This window comes from Bos grunniens, chromosome 19, assembly GCF_055505025.1.
Source record: "Bos grunniens cultivar Pamir isolate PY7600 chromosome 19, Bosgru_T2T1.0, whole genome shotgun sequence".
Classification (NCBI taxonomy): domain Eukaryota; kingdom Metazoa; phylum Chordata; class Mammalia; order Artiodactyla; family Bovidae; genus Bos; species Bos grunniens.
The window spans coordinates 8,082,149-8,094,920 of record NC_141183.1 but is presented as its reverse complement, the minus strand read 5'-3'; the positions used below and the strand labels follow the sequence as shown (position 1 = coordinate 8,094,920).

The 12,772-nt window shown below is 57.3% G+C and overlaps 1 protein-coding gene across 2 annotated transcripts in view; it reads left to right on the top strand.

The window, feature by feature from the left end:
* Positions 1–12,772, top strand: part of UBE2O (ubiquitin conjugating enzyme E2 O) — a 49,245-nt gene that overhangs the window by 28,255 nt on the left and 8,218 nt on the right. For both annotated transcript variants that reach the window (XM_086356265.1, XM_086356266.1), the window contains exons 2-6: positions 8,803–8,862; positions 8,970–9,080; positions 11,128–11,225; positions 11,730–11,793; positions 12,441–12,584. In XM_086356265.1, coding sequence (XP_086212391.1) covers positions 8,803–8,862; positions 8,970–9,080; positions 11,128–11,225; positions 11,730–11,793; positions 12,441–12,584 — 477 coding nt within the window. The remainder of the gene's footprint in view (positions 1–8,802; positions 8,863–8,969; positions 9,081–11,127; positions 11,226–11,729; positions 11,794–12,440; positions 12,585–12,772) is intronic.

Sequence of the window (12,772 nt, the reverse complement as noted above, 5' to 3'; positions counted from 1 at the left end):
TCAGGGTTTTAGGACTTAAAAATCAAACCAAGAGGTTAACAGCAGCCCCCAGGAGCCATTCAGTCTCTGCCAGGGTCATCAGGCCACTTGGTGCCTGAGTGACACCCGGTGCCCTAGGGTGGGTATCCCTTCCACGCCTTGAAATAGTGACGGCAGGTGTCTGAGGCACAGACGGAGGTTGGTGTACGTCCCGGGAGGCTGTGCTTCCTCCACGTGGGGTCCTGACGCTTGAGGGTGGGCTTGGCTGCCCCGCTGGACTCAGACACAGACCCCTTTAGCTGTTTCTCCTCCTCTCTGCTGCCTTTAAAATGCCAGTCAGAAGAGCCAGGATTTGCGGCTACGTATCACAATCGCATTAGGAGCCTCTTCAGAATGCCTGCTTTCAGATTACCATCCAGGGGACCGACTGGGCAGGGAGCCTGGGCTGGGTCCCTACTTCCACCCCGAGGCCCCTCCTTCCACCCCGAGGCCCCTCTGTTGAGCCGCTGTTGAGTGAGAACATGGTGATGTGCCCATGTGTCACCTGGAGACCTTGTTACCCCGTGGGCTCTAAGGTGGCCGGGCTGGCGGGGGCCTCCGAGCCTGCATTTCCAGTGAGATCCAGGAAGATGCCTCGGGCCATGACGAGGGCCACTCCTACCAAATGAGGAAGGAGATAGCAGATCCAGGGCCCTGGAGTCCTGGTGCCGGTGGTCTGGGGCAGGCCCCTCACCTCTCTGAGCCTCCAGCCTGCTCTGTAGGGCGAGAGAGACCACAGCAGTACCTCCGACCTCTCCACGCAGGGCTTGTTCCTGCACAGTGTGAGCTCTGTGAAGGTCTGCCTGCGGGGTTCCCAGCCTGGGTCATCGTTCTGCGAGCTAAGCTGACATCAGACTCGTGGGGGAGAGGGAGGGGTCTGGAGAGCAGCCCCGAGCCCTCTCTAGGCCTGCTGTCTGCCTACTCAGGGATGCCCAGCAGCCCAGCCATAAGGACAGGCCTGAAACCACGCTGTTGACTTCTCCTTTATCTCTTGAGGAGGGAGTTCTTCTCACTCTGAAGCTTCCCGTCTCGTACCCTCCTTCCGAATCCAGGAATCCTGGGCTCTTTTGTCCTTTTTGGAGCCAGGCTGATCAGGCTGGGGCCAGACACTGGGTGCAGTGCAGAGTTCCTGAAGGCGGGCGCTGCCCTCCCCCTGAGCGCTGTAGCGTCTGCAGACCCAGCTCTGCTGCCTGGGCTTCCGCTGGTCCACTGCCAGGCACAGCTGCCCGGCCCTCCCTCCCACTTAGGCAGTGGGACGCGGTCCCCTTTCTGTCCCCTTGGGCATGCTGAGTCTTGGGCCGTCTCTGCAAGCTGGCAGGCCGCAGCTGCAGTTTCCAGGCAGTGATGCAGCCATGCTGTATTGCCTGGCCCTGATTGCAGGCTTCTGGTCTGCGGCATGCCATCGGAGCAAGGGGGCCCTGGGGACAGGGCCACCACCCTGGGGGGTGAGAGTGTAGATGCCTGGCCAGCACAGCTTTCGTCTGAAAGGGTGTGTGTGGGTGGAGGGGGGGTGCCTCTGCAGCCTGGCCCTTCCCACCTGCCCTTTGGCAACAGAAGTTTTTGTGTTATTTGCTCGTGTAAGTGTTTTCAGGTATTTTCATTTTGTCTCCCCCCAACTAAATGTTAAGTTTTGTAAAGCCGGGACACATACCTTCGTATTTGTACTCTTATCTCGTTCTGAAATCTATAGAAAACACTAAAAAACTATTGAGTTGATTGACCTCAGTCTTCAAATTCAGCGGAGCTTCTGTTGAGTGGTTTCTGTAGCATGGGATTGACAGAATTTTCCAGCGAGGGGCACCAGCGTTGGTCTGTTCTCCCACTGCCCAGCCGTTTCCAGCTCTTCTCCCGCAGGCACGTGAGGCCCTCCAGCCATTTGTGTTTGCTAGTGAAACCTTCGATCCTCAGGTGGGCAGCTTGCTGATGGCTGGATTTTTAGGGACTTTCAGTCACATGATGGTCAACTGCTGTGAGAAAGTCATTACTCTGGCATTCACTAGGCTCACTGGCCAGTCAGGTCCCCAGATCCATTCAGAACTGAAAGCTGACAGAGGAGCCCAGCTCCAGCCCATAGTTAGTACCGTTTCCTGCCACGCCCAGTGGGACTGTTCTGAAAGCCAGCATACTGACATTTTAAGTAAGGTCAGAAAGAGTTAAGAGTTTCCCCAACCCCACCCACAGTGTCTACGTGTAAACGTTTGGATCCTAGGATTTTTGATCGTTTGCTTGGTTCTGGCTCTAGACGAGCTTCTGACTAGAAGAATGTCTCCCTCCACTTGATATAACCGGCTGAAACCCAAGCCAGAAAGGACCAGCCAGAGAGGATCCGTGGAGCAGCTGGGTGGGGTGGGGGCTCTCAGACACCTTGAAAGTGACCCACCATTGACTACACCTTTTACGTTGTGACCCAGAACTCATGTATGTTATTTATGCAACTGGAAAAGTTTTCTCGAGATAGTACTCACCCTTCCTGTATGTGATAAGCCCAGTGTTGGCCATGACCCACTAAATTGATTTCATAACCCACTAACAGGTCTGAGCCCTCGGTTGGAAACAGTGTTGCTCAGGAATTCCCTGGCGGTCCAGTGGTTAGGACTCCCCACTTTGACTGCCAAGGGCCTGGTTCAGGAATGGGGATCGCACAGGCGAAACTGCATGGCAAAAGAAAAAAAAATCTCTGCTCTAGGGAGCATCCATTCTAGGATTCGCAAGGCTTTTCCGGAATTCTGCACCAAGGCGTAAACTTGCCAGTCTGCCAGCACGGCTCCTCTGGCCTCCAGACTGCATTTGTATTGGAAGGAGGTGGTCAGTATCCCTGGGCCTGCCCTTCTTTCCCCACCCATCTCTGCACCAGATCCTTCTACATCCTTTTAAAAGACTGTATACATTCCTTGTTTCGCATTTTGTAATCTTATCAAGCCTTGAATCCGTAGGAACACTAAAAAGAATTTCACTTACCTCAGTCCTAGGTTTTAGCGAAGTTCCTATTGAATAGTTTTCCTCTAGTCTCACCCCCCAAACTGAGCTGGGCTTCTCAGCCAGTGGCCAGCGTGCCCCCGCCCCCGTCTCGCTCTGCAGTGCACAGGGCAGCCTCCGCAGTGAGCCCGGGTTCTCACAGCCAAGTGGACTCAAGGGCAGCAGAACTGGGACCTACTGCAGCCTCTGTGACCTCGGCTGAGGGAGCGAGGGGAACTGGTTAGGGGACCCGAAGTCCCCCCACCCGACCCCACCCCCACCCCGCAGTGATCACTGTGCTGGCTCGAGGGGCAGGAGGGATCGTGTTTCTCCGATTGTTTGTACCCCTTGGGAATAGCAGGCCTTTAGAAATTTCCAGCATTGGTCTGACCTCATCATATTTCTTTGAGGAATCGTTCTTTGAGTCCTGGCCTAGGTAAACAGCCTCATCGTCTGAGTGTGTCTGCTGGACCTGCCACTTCCCCACACCACCCTACCCCAACCAGGGTCACAGAGGGCCCATCCCCCCCCAACACACACACCGTCTTCCACGTCTTCACTCACTCGCCAAGGGTGCCTTGTAGGGCTGGCAGACAGCTGGTCCTTGAGCCCCGAGTTTGAAGCTACTCCCATTATCAGTTGAGGATCTGGTGCGGTCCATATCACTAACCCTCGGAGAAGCCCACGTGATTCTCTTGCTCTGGGTCTGAAGGACACAGGCCCCTCCTCTCCCATGTTTTGACCTCCAGAGTTTGACAGGACAGTGGTGGGTGGGTGGCTTCCAGCCTCAACACAGACGTTCAGGCTCCTTTCAGGGCCGTCCTCTGCCTGTTGTCCAACTTCCTACTGCTTCCCCGCGCATGCTAGGGGCCTTGTTAGTGGGTCCTGATCTTAGGGACTAGGCACAAAGGCCCCTTGTATCCCTCGGGCATGTGCTTGGCCCCCACGGAGCATGCTAACCCATAGGGCCACCCAGTCCTACAGGATGTGATGTTCAGATCCACTGGAAAGGAGCATCTTGTTTCAGCTTCCTTGTGTTTTCAACCAGTTGATCAGCCTTAGTTTGTCTTTTTCTCTCCTTAGAACATTTTTATTCAGTGATTTAGATTCTCCCAGGTCAGCCAGGAGCAGTGTTGTGATTGAGGGTCTAGACCCTGAGCTGCGGCACCATCAGTGCCCAGCATCAGAGCCGCAGCGCAGGGGAGCTGTGTGCGCCTTGGGCGGCCCGTGGGGCAAGGGGCAGAGCCCTTGGGAGCCTAGAAAGGGGCGGGATGGACGTGTGCAGCCTCCCTGCAGGTGGCCGTCCCCCACGCGGGGTCCCCACTCCCTCCTGTGCCGCTACATTGCTTTCCGGCTTGAAGCTCCCCGTCAGTTCTGATCTCAGGAAGCAGCCAGAGGGCGATCCCTTAACCCACCTCTGGTGTCCACACCGCTGGGCTCACCTGGGAGCAGCCTCGGGGCTCCTCAGCCTCCACACCGGTGATGCTTTGGCTGATCATTCTCCGCCGTGGGCTGTCCTGTGGTTTGTTGGATGTTTTAACAGCATCCCTGGCCTCCACCCACCAGGAGCCCCTTCCCCCAGCCTTGACAGCCAGGTGTCCACAGACATTGCATGTGTCCTCTTGGGGGAACAGTTGCGCAGTTGAGAACTCTGGGCTGCCTGGTCCCACTGCCTGCTCTGCAGCATCTTCTCTGCCCAATCGCCAGGTGATTCTCCCAGCATGCCCCGCCACAGAGAGCTGCAGGAGCTTCTGCCTCACTCAGGGTGGACTCTCGGGTCCTTCCCCGGTGCTTTCTCTGAGGCCTGAGACACCCGGCCTCGCCTCCTGCTCACTGCTGCTGTCACAGCCTCTGCTGGCCATTGAACACTCCAGGCACAGGCTCCCGGGTCTTTGGGGCGGCTCTCTTGTCTGCTTGGCAAGCTCCCTCCCTTAATACACCCAGACCTCTGGTCACATGTCACTTTGGAATGGTCTTTCCTGAGCACCCACTTAAAATAACTCACTCGTGCTCACCTCCCACTTCCAGTCACTCCCGCATACATTGCCTGGTAGTGCCTTGATTTTCTGTACGGCCTATGGCACTACCTGGTGGGTGGGTGTGTGTGTGTGGGTGGGTGTGTGTGTGTGTGTGTGCGCGCGCGAGTAATTCTTCCTGTGCTTCACTGAATGGAAGCTGAGTCAGAGCAGGACCTGTCTCAGCAGTGCCTGTTCTCCTGAAGCCTGGCTCCCCCACCCCCAAAGGTGCAGGAATTCCCCGCTCCCCCTGGGTGGTGGGCATGTTGTTTGCTACTCGTTTCCAGAGGAGGCAGTGGAGGCAAAGGACATGTGTTCTTGGATTCCACCAGGCACATCCCTCAGACATGTCCCAAAAGTGTCTAAGCACAGGGAATTAATTATTATACCCAGGATCTTATAATAAGCTATAATAAATGTACCAAGAAAAAAACTCACAGAAACAAATCTCCATGCTATACACTTGAAACTAACACAGGATTGTAAACCAGCTGCTGTTGCGGTTGTTCAGTCGCCAAGTTGTAGCCGACCCTTTGCAACCCCACGGACTGCAGCGCGCCAGGCCTTCCTGGCCCCCACCATCTCCTGGAGTTTGCCCAAGTTCATGTCCATTGAATCGGTGGTGCCATCCAGCCATCTCATCCTCTGTCGCTGTCTTCTCCTCCTGCCCCTCAGTCTTTCCAAAGTAATGCACGTTCGTTTTAGAAACCACCGGTAGCCCCTCTTCACTCAGACACTGTGTTATTTTGGTGTGTTGTGTTGTCTTTTTTTTTCTGTTCAGAAACCTCCAACAGCTACAACTCTCCTCCAGAAATGTTAAACCATAGTTGACCACCTCAGAGCTTGTTCAGAATTCTAAAGCTGATCATGATAAAAACTACATCAGAGTGCACCGAACAAAGAATGAGACTGTGTCTGGCTTAGTCTCCCTGTGAACCTGGCCGTTTCCTGGAGCAGGCGCAGTGCCCCCCTGGTGTCGGCCCAGTGTCCAGCACCTGTGGTGGGTACTGGATCTCTGGAGGGCGGGAGGAGCAGAGGGTGCTCTGCTGAGAGAGACCAGGAGGCTTCTCCCACCTGTGGCCTTGGCCTTGGCGGGTGCTCGGGGGCCCTCATGACGTCCACCAGCTGAAGCCACGACAGCTGCCTGCCATGTGCTCCAGAAATGAACAGAGCAGTTACTGCTTTTACAACCAGGACAAGGATTGCTGTCTTGCAGAGTGCATGGAGCTGCCAGAAATGCGGTCTGCTCCGTTCTTGTCTCTACAGCTCTGGGAAGGGAGGAGCTTTTTCTGTGGTTAAGAGAATGGACTTGAGCTGGACTGCCTGAGTTCAAGTCCAGGCTGCATCACTTAGGAGCTGTGTGCCCCTGCCCACGTGACTTCATCTGCTCTTCATCCCAGTCTCCTTTTCTGAAGGCCAGGATGGTGTACTGGTTCCACGCAGTTGTGGAGGATTTCTCAGGTTGAAACACGTGAACTGCTTGGAGACCGCGTGCGTGTGGAGCGTGACACACACCAGGTGTGCTGTCGCTGTGAGGAGAGGCCTCCAGAGCAGGGGTTCCTTCCAGAGACTGTGAGATGCCGGGAGCTCGTGCCCCGGGCAGGCAGAGGTGAGGAGGGCGAGGGGAAGGCCTGGTCCGTGGGCGGCGCCCAGCAGATGTGCAGAGAGCCGTGCCTGGTGTGGGGGCACGCGGGCGCCCAGGAGGCAATGCTGTGGAGCGGAGAGGAGAGCCTGGCGAGTCATCCTGCCCTCCCGGGTATTTTGTGCTCTTCTTCTGGGATTCCCAGGGGAGGGCACGTGGACAGAATCGTGGCCCCGGCGCCCCGCGCTCCTCCCTGCCATCCCTGCCACTCCCACTCGGCACGCACTGTGTCATTGTCATTGTCCTGCAGCATTAGAATCTGGAGACCCGGCTTCACGGTGGAAGGGAGTCTGGCTCTGGCAGGAGGCCGAGTGCAGGTCAGGAGAGCCCCACCCGTGGACACATTGGCTCCCCAGCACCCGCCCTCCACTCCCTGGGAACTCTGTGACCTGCCTGTCCCACATCCTGGCAGCACTTGCGCAAGGGGAGGAAGGAGAAAGCCCACCCCTGGCCTGGCCACGATGCCAGCTTTCATGAGCTGTGGCATTCTTTCTTGGGCCTCCGAGCAACAGCCTCAGCATCCCCTCCGCCCACGGGGGCAGCAGGGCTGGGCCGTGTCCCTGCCGGGACTGTACCGACTCAGGGTCCGCCCCGGGCCACTCCCATCCTTTCCCCAGGACGCTCTCAGGGACCGACCCCAACGTGAGGTGGGGCTGCTGTACCTCAAGGCCAGATGCAGGGTCGCCTCCCACCCCTCGCAGCACAGCCCCTCTCCTAGAGGGCTTCCCCTTGCTGCAACTCCTGGTTTCCATGGCAACTTGGAAAGACCTGTAGTTGTGGCTTTTTGAAGTCTAAAATGGGAGCAGAGGTTTGAGATAGAGCGGGACAGCACACTGAAAATACCATGTCCTACCCGGGGATTTGGACCCAGAGGGTTAGAGGACAGGAGGTTGGTTGAGTTAGCAAAACGGCACCGTCATTCCAGTACCTTCTTGGCAGAGTTCCACATGGCCCCTGGAAGCCTCCTGGGGTCTCGGAGCCTGAACTTGGGGTCACCAGCCAGTGGGCGCTGGCTGAGCGCTGACCCTGAGCCAGGCGCCCGGGGGCCGTCTGTGCTTTCACCGCCTTGTGAACCTTCTGCGCCCCCAAGGGCTGCTGCGCCGTCTCGTCTCCGGCGAAGGTCCGCTGTGCCTAACCCGGGGCTCGCTCCCTGTGGGAGCATCTCGGTCGCCTGTTGGTGGCAGGCCCGTTGCTTCCGCTTTCCTTGTTTCATAAGTCACATTGCACGGATGCAGGGGTTTCGGTGACCTTGAGTGTCTCCCTTTTCAGTACCTCAGGCCACCTCATGGAGGTCGCCTTTCCAGGCCCCAGGTTCTGCAGTGGCGAGAGTAACCCTGAGGGTCTTCAGCTGGGTGTCTGTGGGAACAGCTCCTCCCCCCTCCTCGTTTGGGGTCTTGGAGGTTCTGCGCTAGGGAGGTGGGCAGTCCCAGAGCCCCCCTGTTCCCAGGATACAGTGAAGAACCCCAGAGGAGCCTCCCCAGGCTTGGGGGGCCAGTGCAGAAGGTGGGCTGGCTCAGTGGAGAACCGTCGGGCTGTTGTGGGGATCCTGTGCCCAGGGGCAGGTGGGGGGACAGTCATGGAGGGAAGGGGTCAGCACTTGCTGTGCACAGAGGTTGGCGTCCTGAGTTACTCATCAGCCTACAGTGCTCCTCGGGACTGTCGATAAGGAGCAGGCTCCAGCTGGCTGGGCAGGATAGCCCAGATTAGAAGGTGGTGCGGCTGATAGCTGCCTCGGGGTGCCCTCCAGCCCTGCGTCATGCTCCTCCTCCAGCCCACCCTCCCCAGCACTCAGCGGCAGGGGCGCAGGGCAGGCAGAGGCGGAGGCAGGACTCCGCTCATAGCAGAATGTTTTGCTCTCGTTTAAGTGAGGCTTTCCATGGTCTGTCGCTTAGCCACCCTTTCCGGTGTGATCAGTTCCCTCCAGTGAGCTCGACTTTCACCGTGGACCGGGGAGGCTGCCCCTGGTCTGTCCCTGATCAGAGTGCGGTCCTGTCCCCAGATCCAGGTGCCGGGGAAGGGCGTGTGGGATTTGGGAAAGCCCCGGGGAACTCGGGGTTTTTGCGCTTGGCTGCACGTAGTGAAGCGCTGCTGCACTAAGGAGGTGGTAGCTGGGAGGAGGCCGTACCCCCTGTGACTGGAGGCCGAGCTCTCACTCTCCGCTCTCTGTTCCAGCTGAAGCTCGAGGACCGCTCCGTGGTGCCCCGCGATGTGGTCCGGCACATGCGCTCCACTGTGAGTCCCCGTCCCACCCGGCGGGCATGGCCCTGGGGCAGGTCGGGGCAGGTCTGGGGTGGCCCCCAGGGCACCTTCCCTGGGCCTGGATGCCTTCTCGCCCGCAGGACAGCCAGTGTGGCACCGTGATCGACGTGAACATTGACTGCGCCGTCAAGCTCATCGGCACCAACTGCATCGTCTACCCCGTCAACAGCAAGGACCTGCAGCACATCTGGGTGAGCCCCCTGCCGGCCTCCCCCCACGGGGCTCTGCTTCTCTCCGCAGCATCTTCCAGGTCGAGCGGCCAAGCCCAGTGCTCAGCCTCTCCTTGCAGCTTGTGGCGCTTCTCACGTGTCAGCCATCCGGACTTGAGGTCAGGTGGCGCTTTATGTCTCTGGCAGACAAGGCTGGTTTCCTTTCTCTTCTAAGACTTTGTGTCGTCGTTTTTGAAACAATTTTTTCCAGTAGTTTATGCATTTCCGATTCCAAGCTTGCTGAAGGTTGTAGGTGCCGTGTCTCCCGCAGCCTCGGGAGCCACACCTGGTGCCGCGTCAGCACTGGCTCCTGCCTGTTCTCCCTCTTACCCACCCCTCTCTCCCCGCCTCTCTTTTCTCCTCTTTTCTGAAACTTTGTTTTTAACCTTTTTTTTTTTTTGGCCACACCATGCAGCGTGTGGGATCTTAGTTCCCTGACTAGGGAACGATCCCGTACCCCCCTCCCTGCCTTGGCCACGTGTTAACTGCACAGCCAGGGAAGTCCCTGCTTTTCTGAAACTTCTGAAAGCAAGCTACAGATATGATTCTATCTGCCCCCGAGTACTAAGTGTATATTTTCCCAAAACAGAAACACTCTCCTATTTAACCACCATTCAAACCCCTAGATTGGGACCTTGACCCGTTACTGTCCATCCACAGACCCACTCAGTTGTTCCATCAATCTCTGTTTTCCCCTTCTGACCCGGCCTCCATCAGGAGCGCACGCTCAGTCGTCAGTGCTTTGACCTCCCCAGGCTGGAGCAGTTCCCAGTCCTGCTTTGTCTCCCTGTCCTGGGTGACCCCGAGCATGGGGCCGTCCGACAGTGCCCGTGACAGCCTCGGGCCCCGCGCTTCTGGCAGAACTGCCCCAGAAATACCGCTTAGCTCTTCCCTGGCCCCGGAACGTGCCTCGGCTGCAGTGTGGGGACGTTCTCTTTGCTCCCCAGTCGTGTTGAGCTCTGCTGAGCTGCCTCCCAACAAACTCAGATTTCACCCCTTGGCCAGCGATCATATTGGTTTTGTGGGGAGATATTCCGGGATTGTGTCAATAAACTGGTGGTTCTCAACTCCCATCCACCAGCCTTAGCCTCCATTAACAATTCCCACCTGACCCAGCCAGCAGCCTGATGGCTGCTAAATGGTGATTTCATGACACCATCACTGCCTGCTTTATTATGAGTTTGGGATTCTACCATATGGAAGAGCTGTACTTTCTGTGCCATTTATTTCCTCATTTTTTACATCAGATGCAGAGAGTCCTGTTTTATTCATTGGTTGTAATCCGTTACTTGTTCTGTTGCTTCAGTGATCCCACCCAGATTTGGCCAGTAGGAACCCCTTCAAGCTGGCATCTGTGCTCTTTTGACATGTCTCCACCATTTTTTTTAAAAAACACTTTACTTTCCATATTGTTTGATTTCTGATCCAGACTAGAATCAGCCGTTTCTTCAGCGAGCCCTAGTTTCTTTCAAAAGCCATGGTCTCAGTGCAAACTGGGTGTGCTGATTGCTCCTGGGCCCCATTCAGGGCAGCGCTAGGGAATCCACGTATGTGTATCTAGGTGGATAAGTGCACACGTCTATATGTGTATGTAGGTGGATAAGCACGCACGTCTAAATGTGCCTGTGCCCATCTTGTGTACGTATTCAGATGTGTGAGCCCGTCTTGATCCCTCTGACCCCAGTCCAGCTCCTCTCTCTTCCCCTTCCTGTGTTAGTGGCTGCTGTCCCCAGCAGGGAGACTTGGCTCTTGATATCCTCCATATAGTTATCTGTTTATTTAAATCACTTTACTGTGTAACCACCCACCCCAGCTCACTCCCACTCACGTGTCCTGTGTCCTCAGAAGGCCGTCCAGCCTCTGCCCCTGTGAGGGCGAGCAGCTGGGGACTCTTGGGGGAAGCTTGCTGCACAGTTACTAGGTCCGACCCACATGGAGCCTTCCTGCCGTCTGTGGGGCCAAGAGGAACGAGGGTTCTGGACACCAGAGTCCTCCGTCGTCTCTCACCGCCTGTCTGTCTGGTCTGCAGCCCTTCATGTACGGGGACTACATCGCCTACGACTGCTGGCTGGGCAAGGTCTACGACCTGAAGAACCAGATCATCCTGAAACTGTCCAACGGCGCCAGGTGCGGTCTCCCCACCACACAGGAGCCCTCGCAGGGCGGGGCCGCTGGGGAAGGGGCAGGGGTGCGTCCTAGGTCCCCCGAGGGCCATGCCAGGGGCTGCAGGCCTTGCGTCTCAGGGCCCGACCCTGGGCTGGTCTCCTTGTCAGCCTGGCTGGATTCTCCGGCTCAGTTCCTGGTCTTCGCTCTACCCTGGCTTGGGGAGACCCTCGTCATCACATAGGACCCCCAAGAGGGGCTGATGCTCTCCTTCAGGCACTTTAAGGGGGTGAACGCTGAAATCTGCTGGCTGAGTCCTGTTTGTTTTAGAGAGTTCCTTGTTCCAGTGCAGGGACTAAGGTGTGGGCGGAGGGTGAATTACCCATTTTAAGGCCTGCAGAGGCACTGACGCCTCCACACAAGTCCTGTGGACACTGACCAGCTCCTTCCGGGGTCCTGGCTGCCTCGCCTCCCCTGAGACTCAGGGACTGGGTCCGGTGCCCACCAAGCCCCCGCCCCCTATTGCAGGTGCTCCATGAACACGGAGGATGGCGCCAAGCTCTACGACGTCTGCCCGCACGTCAGCGACTCTGTACGTTGGCTCCACCCCAGGAGCCTGGGGGGCCGCGGGTGGGGGGCGCGTCTCCTGTTCCTCAGCCCTGGGCTCTGCAGGAGGGAGCTTAGGGGCTTCTCGGCAGAGAGCCGGGGTCTGGCCCTGGGCGACCAGTGGTCTCAGCCAGTGCTTTCCTGGAAGGAGGGGGTGTGTATCAGAAGGTGTAAAAGCTTGGGTGTTTGCAGGAAGCAGTAGAACTTTCTTTGCGTTTTGTTAAGTTTTTATCTCATCCTTTTAAAATCTCCCTTTTTCTTGGAGTGTACACAGTATTTTACTGTGATGTGACATTTTAGAGCAGTGGTGAATGACAGTGTGTAAGTAATACTAGGAGAGTGTGTGTGATCAAGCAGGTTTGGGGACCCCCGCTCTTAGAGCTTTGTCCCCCCAGACCAGCAGCGTTGTTGTGGCCCGAGAGCTTGTTGTAAGCAGGATGGGCCAGCCGTGCCTTTTAGCGAGTAAAACCCCTGGCGGTTTGTGTGCATCTGAGGTCTGAGAGGTGCTACTCTGCAGTCTTAGGTGGTGTGGAGCATGGAGGCCTGGGGTGGACGGCAGGTGTGGACACTGCTGCCCCCGCCCCCTAAGAGGCAGCACTCACAGGGACCCTCCTCTGGCCCCCAATCCTGCAGGGTCTCTTCTTCGATGATTCCTATGGCTTCTACCCGGGCCAGGTGCTCATTGGCCCTGCCAAGATCTTCTCCAGCGTCCAGTGGCTGTCGGGCGTCAAGCCGGTGCTCAGCACCAAGAGCAAGTTCCGCGTGGTGGTCGAAGAGGTAAGGAGGAGGCGTGGCAGGGAGTGAGGCCCGGGCACTCCTGCCCAGCCTGCCTCGCCTGGAAGGGGGCTGCTCTGAGGACGGGGAGCCCGGGCTGAGCGAAGGAGGGAGGTGGCCAGTGGCAGGTCCGCTGGGCCCTTCTGGAGGGAGGAGGCCTCCGTGACCTCTGGGAGGGTCTGAACTACGAT